Source organism: Triturus cristatus, chromosome 2_1, assembly GCF_964204655.1.
Source record: "Triturus cristatus chromosome 2_1, aTriCri1.1, whole genome shotgun sequence".
NCBI lineage: Eukaryota > Metazoa > Chordata > Amphibia > Caudata > Salamandridae > Triturus > Triturus cristatus.
This window is the reverse complement of record NC_140581.1, coordinates 1,133,630,426-1,133,644,241: the sequence shown is the minus strand read 5'-3', so window position 1 is coordinate 1,133,644,241 and position 13,816 is coordinate 1,133,630,426. Positions and strand designations below refer to the sequence as shown.

The following is a 13,816-nucleotide window of genomic DNA, read 5'->3' as shown; positions in this document are numbered from 1 at the left end:
AGACTGCTACTAACGGTGCAGATACGGGAGGTAAGTCAAGGACACTTTAGTTCGCGACTTTAGGTATACCATGATTAGACTGACTGTATGTGGTTGAGGGTACCCTATGATAATCCAGAGGTCCTCCGTCCTGAGTTGGCTCGGCGTTTTGGGCTACGAGTTCTATTGCTTCAGGTATGTTTAACTGACTTGGTCCACTGGATATACCATAACTTCCTGAAGCAATAGGGGCACCTAAGCTTCGACCGAGTGGGTCAGGTTGGGTTTGAGTTTGTGTCTTATTATGCAGTACAGTTCCACCCCCCTGCCCCTAATAGGTTTGGCACAAAGGACGTAGAGCATTTATTACAATTGATAATCAAATTATGCACCAGTTCCTCTTCTTTATCAATTTTTTGTGTTATAGGTACTAAGAGTGTCTTTATCATTACTTCCAGCTTTATAAGTACGGAGTCCGATAACTGCAATTGGCCCAGATCAGATTGTGAAAATAACTGTGTCCGCGTTTGTAGCCGTGGGGACTTCCTCATAGGCTTATTATAAACGGTTCGTTTTCTCTTCGGTGGTGGTAAGTCTGGGGCCACTTCAATTCCCTCTGGTGTTTTATCGATTTTATAACACACATCTGACTTGCCAGAAATTAGTATTTCGCTTGGGGGTGCAGAGGTTGTTGGAACTGCTGGGCATTCTAGTGGGGCCATATTGGCCGCGGGGTTCCCTTGTTCAACCTCCTCGCTAATAATTTGGCTTTGGAGACATTTACTAGCCTCTATGGATAACCTCCGCTCAGTCAGGGCTATTTCCCTTCATAATAGCGTGCGCAGCTTTGGTCAGAAAAGAATCAATTTTACCCACCATGCATCCCCCCTGAGCACCCCCTTGTGTAGCGAGTGTTTTCTTTTTGCCCATATTGGCGTTTGTCACCAAAGGCTCACTGTCTCTGTTCAAAGTCTTTTGTGGGGATACTTGAAAGCTCAAAGAAACAAAGTTATTAAAAGTTACCTTGCTACTTTTAGATGAATGTCATATCGAGACTTAAAGTTCAAGACGTCGAAACAAACTTTACGAATTTCGGCCTCAAATGGCCAGGGTGTCTGGCCCAGCCCGGCCTCCTACGGTCGCTGACGGGCACAGACGGGCCCACCCTTGGCCCGGTGGTGCCCGCGCGTGTCCCGCGCTTCGGTTGTACTGTGCGCGGCTCTCACCCTGATGCTGCCGGTAATGCTGTCTGGCGTCTCCTAAGGCGTCCCGCGCTGCAGGAGCACGCCAATGTTTAAATGCGCCTCCGGGCGCTGCAGGCGTGACGAAGCGGTGCAGGGGAGCCTGGGGATTGGAGTCCTATGGACCAGCTGTGCACGGCTCTCACCCTGATGCTGCCGGTAATGCTGTCTGGCGTCTCCCAAGGCGTCCTGCACTGCGGGAGCCCGCGGATGTTTAAATGCGCCTCCGGGCGCTGCAGGCGTGACGAAGCGGTGCAGGGGAGCCTGGGGATTGGAGTCCTATGGACCCGCTGTGCGTGGCTCTCACCCTAATGCAGCCGGTAATGCTGTCTGGCGTCTCCTAAGGCGGTTTGTCATTTGTTGCCCTGAGGAAGGTGTCGCCTAATTCTTGGTGTTTCACCGAAACGTGCGCCGGCGCTACTTTTGTGCTACAAGTGGAACAAGAAAGAAGACGCTTTCAATATGCTGATTATTGTGCTTTGCAGTACATTTTTGCTTTTATCTTGATGAAGTAGTTAGTCAAAATTTCTTTGAATTGTTATACTGCTTGCAAATGAAGCATGACTGGTTCTGGCAAACCTCTTTTCTGATTTTACTGTTGCTGTCCCGTGTATGAGAGTGAATGGGGTATGACTGATATGTATGTATATTTTATTTTAGTAGGAGCGATGGTTGAGTGGCCTTATTTGTATATATTATATTATGTAATCAATCTTTGAAGTCGAAAATTAAGTAATTGGTCACATTTTGTCTTAAGTCACTGTTGTACGTTATTTGTTTTATAAGTGATGAAATATAAAATAATAAAAATAATAAATAATTTTTGATCATAAGGATCTTGGCTCCTGTAAATCTATTTTCATAAACCTTAGGGGTTATACCCTACTATATATTTGAGGGAGGGTAGAGTTTTGCTTTTTGTCTTTGTTAAAGCACTACTGCAGTTTCATATAGCCTTACATAGGCACACAATGAAAATTCATGAAAAGAAAAGAATAAATAATGTATTATTAAGAATGCTATTGTCCAAGGAGTGCGGTCGGAGGAGTACTGTTGCGTCTTCAGGTAGCTGATATTATTGCAGACATCTGAAGATGGGACCCCTATAGTCTTAAAAAGTTATGTGCTGTATAATGTGGTGATCACAGTAGCAGTTTAGAAGATAATATCCGGAACTACAAAATCCAAAACAAATTTATTTCAATTTTCATGAATGAATTTAGATAAAAGATGATCATTGTTCCTGTTTATGCACTGAGATTTAGGTGCTAGAGATAGAGCAGGCAAACATATTTTAGGAATCAAGAAAAACACATGGAATGAAGGCCAGGAAGATGATCAACGGTTGCTGTTTATCAAATACATAGTGTACTACGGTATCAATATTACTAATACCAGCACACCGGAAGTGGTCACTAGGACAAGGGTGCAGAGTCACAGGCCTGCACAAAATTCTCATCTGACAGCACTCATTGCCATGGCAGATTTTTCAATTATTATATGTCAATAACAATGACTAGAAATGTGTTTGGCATAGCTAAGTTTCCATCGGCACTGCTGCTCAGATGTCTGCATATCAGCTCCTACATGGCATTGGACATGCCCCAGGTGTCTACTGGCACATGTAAATTATTAAGCATAAAAAATGAAGAAATATTAAAGCAAAACAGATATCTTTTTAGTGAGTCCTGGCGCTGTGTTCTTGCCAAAGACAAAGTTATTGTCCTCAGCACCACATGAAATACCTTGCGGAGAGATGTCAATGAAGCTTAACGGTGCTGCAGGGTTATGTACATCCTTTTAATAACTTTAAACTATTTCAAACATCCACAACGCTCAAATATCTCAACTTCATAACATTTGACCTTGATTTGTATGTCTCTAGATTCTTTTTTGGGAGGCTGTTGCAAGTCTTTTTCTTTTTTTATTCACATTTCCGGCTTCCTGTAAAATTAGACAGGCCTGCCTAAGGCCGCCAACTCTTTGATTTAAGGTTAGGTAGAGTAAACAGCAACTTTGCAAGACAAAGTCTGCTAAAGCCAATGTCAACACAGCGACCTTACATTGCAGTGGAAGCGAATCCTGTGGAATATTAAAAATATTAGCTGACTGGCAGCTGCGGAAAAGGCTTGGAAGTTTTAATTTCGCAGCTATGACATGAGCGCTTCATAGAAATTATGTCATCCAGAATATAAGGACAGTTGAATTTGACTCAATGCTATTGAGTAGTTTTTGGACTTGTTCAATGTAAAGTATCCAAAAATGCTGCATGTAAGAGTAACACCAGAGGTGAGCTCTGCTCTCTTGGCTTACCTGTTTAGCAATGGCTTTACTGTCCAACTTGTTGTAGGCCTTTCTTATTTTGGCTACTGTAAGTGAAGAGACCGACAAGGCGTACAGGCCAAATGAAACCTTCTCCTCCGGTACCAATGACACTAGGGATGAGAGGCCAGTTTCCGATTTTGAATCTTTATCTTAAATAAAAATTAAAAAAAAAACAATTTCGTTAAATTAAATATAATTGAGACATTGGAATAAATACAGGCTGCCTCATGAGGGTGTATTTTTCAAATAATTTTGTGAATAAATCCGTTTGATTGAAATCAGCCCATGCTGTTTAACAGGATACATTCACCCTTTAAAACACCAACAACATTTCGATTTAGCCAAAGACTTTAATTCAAGCACTATGGGCCTGATTCACAAATGTTTTTGGGGCCCTCAGTTTCACTTAGGGTTTTAAAAGCAGTATTTCACAAACCTAAATTCTACATCCTAATTCACTGAACAAGGATAGCTGGAATTTTATATGTGTATGATGCGCTTACAAAAGTATTGCAAGGAACTGTACCAAACAATCTAATAATCAGTTGAGTTATCCAGGATCTTAATCAGAAAACCTAAATAACTACATCCCAGTTTTAAAACGTTCCTATCTCACAAAGGGCCTTGAAATCTGTGTGGAATCCCAAATAAAAAATATACATCTACAACAACCACCTCCTTGACCACAGCCAATCGGGATTCAGAATTGGTTGCAGTACAGAAACGGTCATTTTACACTTTGTTAACGATGCTCTCTTCGTGTTAGACAAAGAAGAATCATGCCTCCTCAAACTCCTTGACCTCTCTGTGGCGTTTCACAAGATTGACCACCTCACACTTCGGAAAAATGTAGAAATCAAAATGGGACTGCAAGGGACTGTAGTCAAAGGATTCCCCTCTTACCTTGACATTCGCTTTCAATGCATAAAAATGCACAATTCTCTCTTTACCAATAGGCCACTCCTAAAAGGTGTGCCCCACAGCTCTAGCTTCTGTCCCATCTTTTTCAACCTCTAAAGCCTCCTTAAGAACTCCAACAGCTCATACCATTTTATGCAGACAACACACAACTATATCTAAAAGTCTCTACACTCGTGGACATAGAGTTCCTCACTCCAGTATTGGCGAAAATAGAATCCTGGATGTCCCATCATCACCTGAAACTAAATATGCAGAATACCAAATTCCTACTGATTGCACCCCCCCTCAACCTCCCCAGCAGCTCTACACCAGTTTAAACATGGCTGAAAGCCACCAACACCCTCAACAGTCAACCATTTATCAAAGACTGCTCATACTCACTTGGTTTTTAGCTGGGTAAAAACCTTCACCTCTAAGCACACAAACAACCTAGTCAACACAGCCAAAGGAGCACACCTTAAAGCACAAGTTACTTACTTATGTAATGATATATCTGTAAGAGGCATTAGTTAGTGATCGATTCCTTACCTTAGAATATCCCCAGGCGTCAGACTGGATCCGGAAAGTTTTCGTCAGCAGTACCCCTGCGCGTCGGTAGGCGTCATCGTACGGCTCCGCATACGTCGCGTGCTTCGTAGCCACCGAGATGACGTTGTTGGAGCTACTTAGACTCGCCCACGCATTGCGACGTCAGTTCTGTACACAACCTTTCCACGCCAGGGGCGCAGAGCCATGCCAGAGACCGACTACTGGTGCAATAGAACTGGGGCCCTGAAAGGGATGACCTTAACCCTAGAGAACAGTTCGCAGAACGGGGAGGATGGGCGGGCGGTAAGGAATCTATCACTAACTAATGTCTCTTACAGATATATCGTTACACAAGTAACTTGTGCATCTGAAAGAGACAAGTTAGTGATAAGATTCCTTACCTTAGAATACATACCCAAGCAATACCAACCCCGGTGGTGGGTCTGCAAAGTGAGATTACACCAGAAAGTCACGGAGAACCGAACGGCCAAAGAAGCCGTTTCTCCGAACCCAACTGTCAAGGCAATAGTGCTTAGTGAATATATGCAACGAGGCCCAAGTGGCCACCTGACAGATGCCTTGCAGGGGGACACCGCATCCCAATGCTGTAGTAGCTGCTGTCGCCCTGGTAGAATGGGGGCAAAGCCCAACTGGAGGTTCCTTTTTAGCCAGAGAGTAACAGGCTTTAATGCACAAGACAAACCATCGGGAGATAGTCCGCTTGTGCACAGCCCGGCCTTTCTTGGCACCCACGTAGCCAACAAAGAGCTTATCATCCACCCGGAACTGTTGTGTGCGGTTGAGATAGAACGAAAGCGCAAGTTTTGGGTCCAGACGATGGAGCCTCTCCTCTTCTCTTCTCTTGAAGGGTGCGGAGGCGGAAAGAAAGTGGGCAGAGTGACAGTTTGCCCGAGATGAAAGGCAGAGACTACGTTTGGTAGAAAGGAGGGACGTGATGGAAGCACAACCTTGTCCAGATGAATCGCCAGAAAAGGAGGTTTACAGGAAAGAGCTTGGAGCTCACTCACCCGCCGAGCGGAGGTGATGGCCACCAGGAAGACAGTTTTCAAAGTTAATAACTGCAAAGGACAGTTAGGAAGAGGCTCAAAGGGAGAACACATCAAGTATGTGAGAACAAGGTTCAAGTCCCACTGAGGCATCACAAAGGGAATAGGAGGGAAATGGTGAGTAAGGCCTTTGAGAAATCTATTGACAACTGGGGACTTGAAAAGAGAGGGCTGATCAGGCAGCCTAAGAAAGGCTGAAAGAGCAGAAAGGTAGCCCTTGAAAGTGCCCAAAGCAGAGCCCTGCTGGGCCAAAGAAAGAAGCAACAATAGGATCTCAGAAAGAGGGGCAGCAAGAGGATCTACAGCTTTCGCTGTGCACCATGCCACAAGCTTTTTCCACAAACAGGCGTATACCGTTTTAGTGGAGGGACACCTGGCTGCCAGAATCACATTACAGACTTCAGGAGGCAAGTCAAATGGAATCAGCTTTTGCCGCTCAATCTCCACGCAAGGAGGTGGAGGCTGGACAGGTTCGGGTGGAGGACCGTCCCCTGCAGCTGCGCCAGGAGATCCTTCCGAAGAGGCAGTCGGATCGGGGGATCTACGCTCATACTGAGTAGCTTGGGATACCAAACTCTTCGAGCCCAGTCCGGCACCACAAGAACGACTTGGGCCCGGTCGCGTCTGATCTTCTTCAGCACTCTGGGCAGAAGTGGTATAGGCGGAAAGGCATACAATAGACCACAACTCCACTCGTGATGAAAAGCGTCTCCGAGCGAGTGCTGCCTTGGAAACTCCAACACGCAGAACTGCTGACATTGCGCGTTCTCTTCGGTTGCGAATAGATCTAACCAAGGTTCTCCCTACTGCTGAAAGAGACCTTGCACCACCTCCGAGTGAAGACGCCATTTGTGATCTAACATGCACCTGCGGCTGAGTTTGTCCGCCTTGGCATTCAGTGTACCTGACAGGTGTTGAACCACCAAGGAAATGCCTTGACTGTCCAGCCACGTACAGAGACGTAGAGCCTCCTGACATAGGGTCCACGACCTCACCCCGCCCTGCTTGTTGCAGTACCACATGGCGGAGGTGGTGTCTGTGAACACCTGCACTACTCTCCCCTTGACAGAGGGAAGGAATGCTTTCAGTGCAAGTAGGATCGCCCTGAGCTCCAAAAGATTGATATGGAGCATGGATTCCTCCGGAGACCAGACGCCTCTGATCTTCGCCTCTCCCATGTAGCTGCCCCAATCCCAGAAGGGACGCGTCCGTCACTACTGTGTGTTCCGGTTAGGGAAGGGAGAGGGATCTGCCGCTAACCCAGCGCTGGTTCGTGAGCCACCACTGCAAGTCCTGTGCAGTGCCCTCCGAGATCTGGATGTAGTTGGACAGGCGTCCCCGATGCTGCGTCCACTGGAACTTCAGGTCCCACTGCAGAACCCGCATATGCCATCTGGCATGATAGATCAGCAGGATGCAGGAGGCAATGAGGCCCAGCAGCCTCAGGATCTTCCTGACCGAAACCCAGGACCAGGGCCGAAAGATCAAAATCATAGCCCGAATGTCCCGGACTCGCTGTTCGTGAGGATAAACCCGAAACTGCGCCGTATCCAGAACCTCTCTGATGAAGAGGAGCTTCTGAGAGGGAATCAGGTGCGACTTCGGCACGTTGATGGAAAACCCCAGCCAATGCAGGAGGTCGGCCGTAGTCTGGAGTTGAGAGACGACTGCCTGGGGCGAGCCTGCCTTCAACCGCCAGTCATCGAGATAGGGGAAGACTGAAACCCCTGATCTGCACAGATGAGCTGTGACCACCGCCATCACTTTCGTGAACACCCGAGGGGTGCTGGTAAGGCCAAAAGGGAGCATGGTGAACCGTAGGTAACGTCGGTGGGCCGGCAGAATGGGTATATGAAAGTAAGCATCCTGCAAGTCCAGCGCTACCAGCCAGTCTTGCGGGTCTAGGCCAGACAAGACCTGAGCAAGCGTGAGCATCTTGAACTTCTCCTTCCGGAGGAAGCGATTGACGTTCCGGAGGCGCTTGTCCTTCTTTGGAACCAGGAAGTAGTGAGAATAACAACCACAACCTACTTCTGGCTTCGGAACGCGCTCGATGGCCCCCTTGGCTAAGAGGGCCACAACTTCCTGCTGGAGAAGTGCCAAGTGATCCCCCGACATGCAGTGGTACTGAGGTGGCATGGCTGGAGGGGTAGGCTCGAAGGGAAGGGAGCAGCCCCTTCGGACTATTTGCAGAACCCACCTGTCCGAGGTGATGGTGCGCCAGTGGGGAAGGTGATGGAGAGTCCTGCCACCCACTGGCGTCTGGTGGGCCAGAAACACCGGACTAGGAAGGTTTTGAGGCGGCGGCAGGGGCGCTGGTGGATTGACCTGCCCGCTGTCCTCGGTGGGTCCCACGTCCACGTATGCGCTGATATTGAGGCTGCGCAGGCTTGCGGGTCTGAAAAAAACGCTCTTGGGCGCCTCGAACCTGACCTTGAAAGGAACGAAAAGTGGACCCCGAGGGAGTACGCGTGGTGGCGAGACCCAAGGATTGGGCCGTAGCCTGAGAGTCCTTAAAGCGTTCCAGGGTGCTATGCGCCTTGTCACCAAAGTGGCGAGTGCCATCAAAGGGCATGTCCAACAAAGTGTTCTGGACATCCCCGGAGAAGCCAGTAGTTCTGAGCCAAGCGTAACGACGGAGCGCCACTGTTGTGGAAAGTGCCCTGCCGAGGGAATCGGCAGTGTCAAGCCCACAACGGATAGTAAATTTAGCAGCATCCCTCCCTTTGGTAATGGCCTGGGAGAGAACCACCTGTGCTTCCACAGGGCACTGGGGCAGCACCTGTGCCACGGTGTCCAACACAGAATGGGAATAGCGGCCCAACAGGCACGTAGTATTCACCGCCCGCAACTCGGAACTGGCAGAAGTGAAAATCTTTTTACCAAACTGCTCCAGTTTCCTAGGTTCCTTGTCCGGAGGAGCAGAAGGGAACACGCTCAGCAAGGCAGAAGCCTGGACAACCAGACTTTCAGGCGTCGGGTGTTGTGTGAGAAAGCTAGGGTCGCCCGGCCGATGTTGGCGTGCCACACCCATATCTACAGGGACCCCCCCCAAGTTAAATTTGGTCCAGGTGCTCAACAGGATGTCTCATTGAAGGGCAGCAGCAGCTCCACGGAAGAAGACGGTGGCTGCAGCACCTCGGTCAGGAGATTGGTCCTGATAGGTACAGAAGGGAGCTCGAGCCGCACTACGCAACACCACTGAAAAAGTCCCAACCTCCTTCGTAGCCACGGTAGAAGGGGACAGCGTACCAGGGTGAGGAGAGAAATCCAGATCCACTGGACTCTCCATGTCGCCTTCCCATTCAGGCTCATCCTTGCATTGAGCTGCAAGAGGGTCTTCAGACCCTCCCAGTACTCTCCTTCGTCCACCGGTTGTTGAGGAGGCCGGTAAGGACGAGGTGACCGGGGAAATGGGACGAACTCCCCACCCAGAAATGGAATTGGGGGGTAAGATACCAGTCCCGGTTCGCGCCGTCCGACGTCAGCGGCGTCGTCGAGGCCAAAGGCGGCGACACGGGGGCAGACCCACCCAACGGGTCTGCGGGGCCCGAAGGAGCTCCAGAGGGACCCGATGGGGCAAATAAATGGAGCAAGGCCGACACGAAGGCCTGTACCTCATCCGAAGTCGCGTGCGGTCCCGGAAAGGGTGGGTAGGCCGCTGGCAACAACGGAGCCCCGGGGGAGTGACCGCCCCCCCCCCCTCCACCGCGTACCGCGACTGGTGAGGGGTAGAGGAAGAGCGGCGAGTGATGCTGATGGTTCCGCGACCGGTCCCTTGACCTCCCACGGGAGCGGGACTTCGAGCGGTGCGGAACCGATTACCGGACCTCCAACAACTTTCGGGAACACTCCTGCAAAGCTTTCGACGCCATGGCCCGACAATCGAGGCACGCCTCGGGGTCATGGGCGTGCCCCACCCAGAAGCGACCCACGTCGTGCGGGTCCGCTACTGACATGTTCTGATGGCAGGCTCTACAGGACTTAAACCCAGGCATCCCTACAGCCCCAGGAGTCAATTACTCGACAAAACAAGTTGTCAGAAACCAAGTTAAAACTTTTAACCAGGGGTACCGCTCACTCTCCGATCTGCGCTGCTGTGCGGAAAGAGAAAGAACTGACATCAGCGCGAGTGGGCGTGTCTAAGTAGCTCTGACGACGTCACCTCGGCGGTCACGACGCCAGCGATGTACGCAGAGCCGTACGACGACGCCTACTGACGCGCTGGGGTACTGCTGACGAAAACTTTCCGGACCCAGTCCGACGCCTCGGGATATTCTAAGGTAAGAAATCTATCATGAACGTGTCTCTTTCAGATATCAAATTACTACAAGAAGCAAAACATGTCCTTCTGCCTGAAACCCTAAAACTGGTAGTTCAATCGCTTGTCCTACTAGGATTAGAATGTGGAAATGCACTTCTAACTAGATTCCTAATCTCTATCTTACGCCCCTTAAAGCAGCCCTCCAGTCTGCTGCTAGATAGGAGTCAGACTAAAGAAAATATGACCACACCACACTCATCCTGATTTCACTGAGCTAGTTTCTGACTGAAGCTAGGAGTATCCTGAAACTGACCTCAGTTATTCACAAAGCCTTTCACAAAAAGATCCAAATCTATCTGGCTTAGAAACTGACCATCTCAGAAGGCAGACACCTCCTTGGGAACTCTAACAACTTCTGATTTAAAATATCCCCTTGCAAAAGAAAAAGAACCCTCAAACAAGCCTTCTCAGGATAGGTATTTAGGCTGTAGAACAACACTGCCCCTTCATTCAGAGCCAACCCCTCTCCCAAAGTATTCAAAATAGGAGATGAAAACTCTACTCTTCCAACAAATCCTCTTCAACGGCCCATTATATTCTCCTATTAACCCAGTGTTACAGAAAATCTAAACTAAGAAATAATGGGCCACTGCTATATTAAACATTACTCAACATCCAGGTGGATGTACATAGATTTCCAATACCATCCCATATCCCATAACCCGAGGGGGACGCTACTGATGTGATGACACCTTGCAGTTAAAGTCACCCCCACATGGACGGAGACTCATTAACCTCAGGGGCTCACTGATACACCAAGATGCCTCACATCCAAAAAACACACATCTATATCCTGGTAAAGACTCATCAACCCTACTACCTTCCTATACTGTAACACATAAACCTTCTTTGCTGGAAAACGTTGATATTCTGGATTTCAAGGACTAAAATGGACATTGACCAGCACTTTCGGTCATGCCTATTGTATACTGGACACAGTAGGGCAGCATGTGCTTTGATATACCTAACCAAATCTGTTGTGCTAACCCTGTTCTCTGTAAAGTGCTCCGATACCCCCTGTTCGGTCAAGTCTGCACTATAAAAAAAAAAAAACACACAATAAATAAATAAAAGTGGAAAGTACAGCAGTCTCGCAAAAATGGATGGACGCACAAGTTCATGTGTGGGGGTGAGACTGTGTACGTTCCAGAGGGAGGATAACACCTTCGATGGAGGACTAAGTGTGCTTCCGAGGTGGGAGTAATAAGGAAATGCAAGGATTTTATTGAGCATGCAGTGAGAGGAGTTTCTACAGAGGGAAAAATCTTTTTAGAGCAACAAAAAGTTAATAAAGTTCACATTTGCCCATTTTACTATAAGCAAATTTTCCCCCTTATGATGGAAAATTCTACATGCGTAAATTTGTGCACTTGAGTACTCATGGAAATCTATAGATGTCTCAAATTTTCAGACGCCATCCTGGAAGTTTTCATCAAACCAAAAAAAATCGGAAACTGAATTTGAATGAAAAAAAAATCATAGATTTCGAAGTTTTCATCCATAAGCTTTGTGATTAGGGCCATTTCAAAGGTGTCAAACTCCTTGATAAATTGAAACTGAAAAAGGCCTACTTTATTTTTACGCCAATACTGTTATTTCAACTGAGCTCTTGAAATTTAATGGTACCACGTACTTTAAAACATCAAACAGAACACTTCTGTGCATTCTACATTAGCAATGACAAACAATTTTACTCCAAAAGCACTATTTCGTTAGCAGTAAAATAACTAATTGGAGCAACATGTGTGGCTAGAGGTTGGGAGATTAAATTAGACAGGCAATCTTCTTCTTTAGCCACCCAACTTACAAATGTTATCAAGGTTGAAAAACTGCGACTCCAAAAGCGTGGGTTGGCCTTTAGGCTAGACCAAACAGGGTGGACCATTAAATGCACACAATATTTGCTAGATGCGATCATTTTACCATCAGCCTGTTTGACCTATTCCAGCAAATTATTACAGAAGTCTTCAATGCACCCATGTGAAACCGTACCATGCAAGTGATAAGCAAATACCATTTACTTGCTTAGTAAGTTAAAACACTAGCAAATTAATGTTTTAAAATGACTTAGTAAAATGACATCAAGATGAGCAACGGAGGAAAAAAAAGAAGATTAAAAGAAAGCCAAAGTGGCTCTTAAAATCAAAACTAGATTTAAAATATACTATTACCAAAAGGTTGCACCTTAAATATATAAATAAGCTTTTCATCAAGATATAGGAAGCAAAGAGCGTTAGTCAAAATAAAATATGCTATTTGATGCAATTTAAACAAAGCATATGTTGCAATGAAACATTATTAGAAGCAGATATTCCATTAGAATAATTCCTCATTAAAGTCGGAATCAATATGGAGAGCAAATGTGCAACAGGTGTAATCAAGATTTTTTCAAATAAAAAAACTGAATTTAAAACGAATATATAGTAGCATCAAACGTCTACATATTAGTCAATATTTTTTATCAGCTCACCTAAAATCTGAAAAGATAGCCCTAGGTAATTTTTCGGTATGTTGTCTAAAAAAAACTATAGTAAAAATGTGCTTTCCTGACTTTAGTTACAAAGAAGCTCAATCAATGACACCAGAGGTTGGCATTGATTAAAGAGGCTGTAAATATAAAGAAGCTCAAAATATTACAGTGAGCCCGAGGCCTTCAGGAGTCCAATATTCTTCATTAGTACACCTGTTTCAACAAGGACTAGAGATAAAAACATATGAACCTTCTCTCCTCCAAAAAAATAACTCAGAAAAAAACTCCCTACAACTTAACTGTGAAAACGTCTGACCTCATTTGGCATGGTTCCACGTAAGCCGAGCCAAAACACTTACTTGGCATAGATACTGCTTGAAAGCTTCCAACATAGTTTGGCCCCAGTTCATAAATGGTGCTAACGCTAGCAGCAGTCAAGACTTCTTCCAGGAAATGCGTAGGCCCCAGTCGCCACACGAGAGAAGAGAGCTGGCGTTGAGCAGGTGGTGTGCCAATGTAGGAATATACTGTACTGACTACCGGCGGATTGTTGGAACCAGATCCACCTGGGGTGCTGTGAACATAGTGAAGCTAGAAAAGAGAAAATAGTAGCACTGAGTAATTAATGTGGAAAGGAAGGTGAATTCTTGAACACTTGTACATAAATCAGGTACCTGGCCGCCACTAATACACTGCAGGAACGAGGAAAAATCTCAAGGCCCCCCACTTGCAAGCCAAGATCTGAGTGACACAGCAAATTTCACAGAAAGGCATATTTTAGGAGAAGGAGCTTCAAAATCTCTCTCAACTAAGCTAGGACATGGAGAACTGGGATGGCCTAAAACAAATCATCAACGAAGGAAGGCGAGCCACTGGAAACAGGACGTGCAGAGCATACACCAGAGGAAATTCTTGGCCTATGATCATCAACAGGTACATTTAAAGAAATTTCCACGGAAGG

At 46.7% G+C, this 13,816-nt stretch overlaps 1 protein-coding gene across 10 annotated transcripts in view; it reads right to left on the bottom strand.

Annotated features, from left to right (window-relative positions):
- The window catches only part of WDFY3 (WD repeat and FYVE domain containing 3), a 1,391,721-nt gene that overhangs the window by 740,264 nt on the left and 637,641 nt on the right, over positions 1-13,816 (bottom strand). For all 10 annotated transcript variants that reach the window (XM_085636566.1, XM_085636564.1, XM_085636563.1 and 7 more), the window contains 2 exons: positions 13,215-13,446; positions 3,534-3,694 (listed from right to left, as the gene is read on the bottom strand). In XM_085636566.1, coding sequence (XP_085492692.1) covers positions 3,534-3,694; positions 13,215-13,446 — 393 coding nt within the window. The remainder of the gene's footprint in view (positions 1-3,533; positions 3,695-13,214; positions 13,447-13,816) is intronic.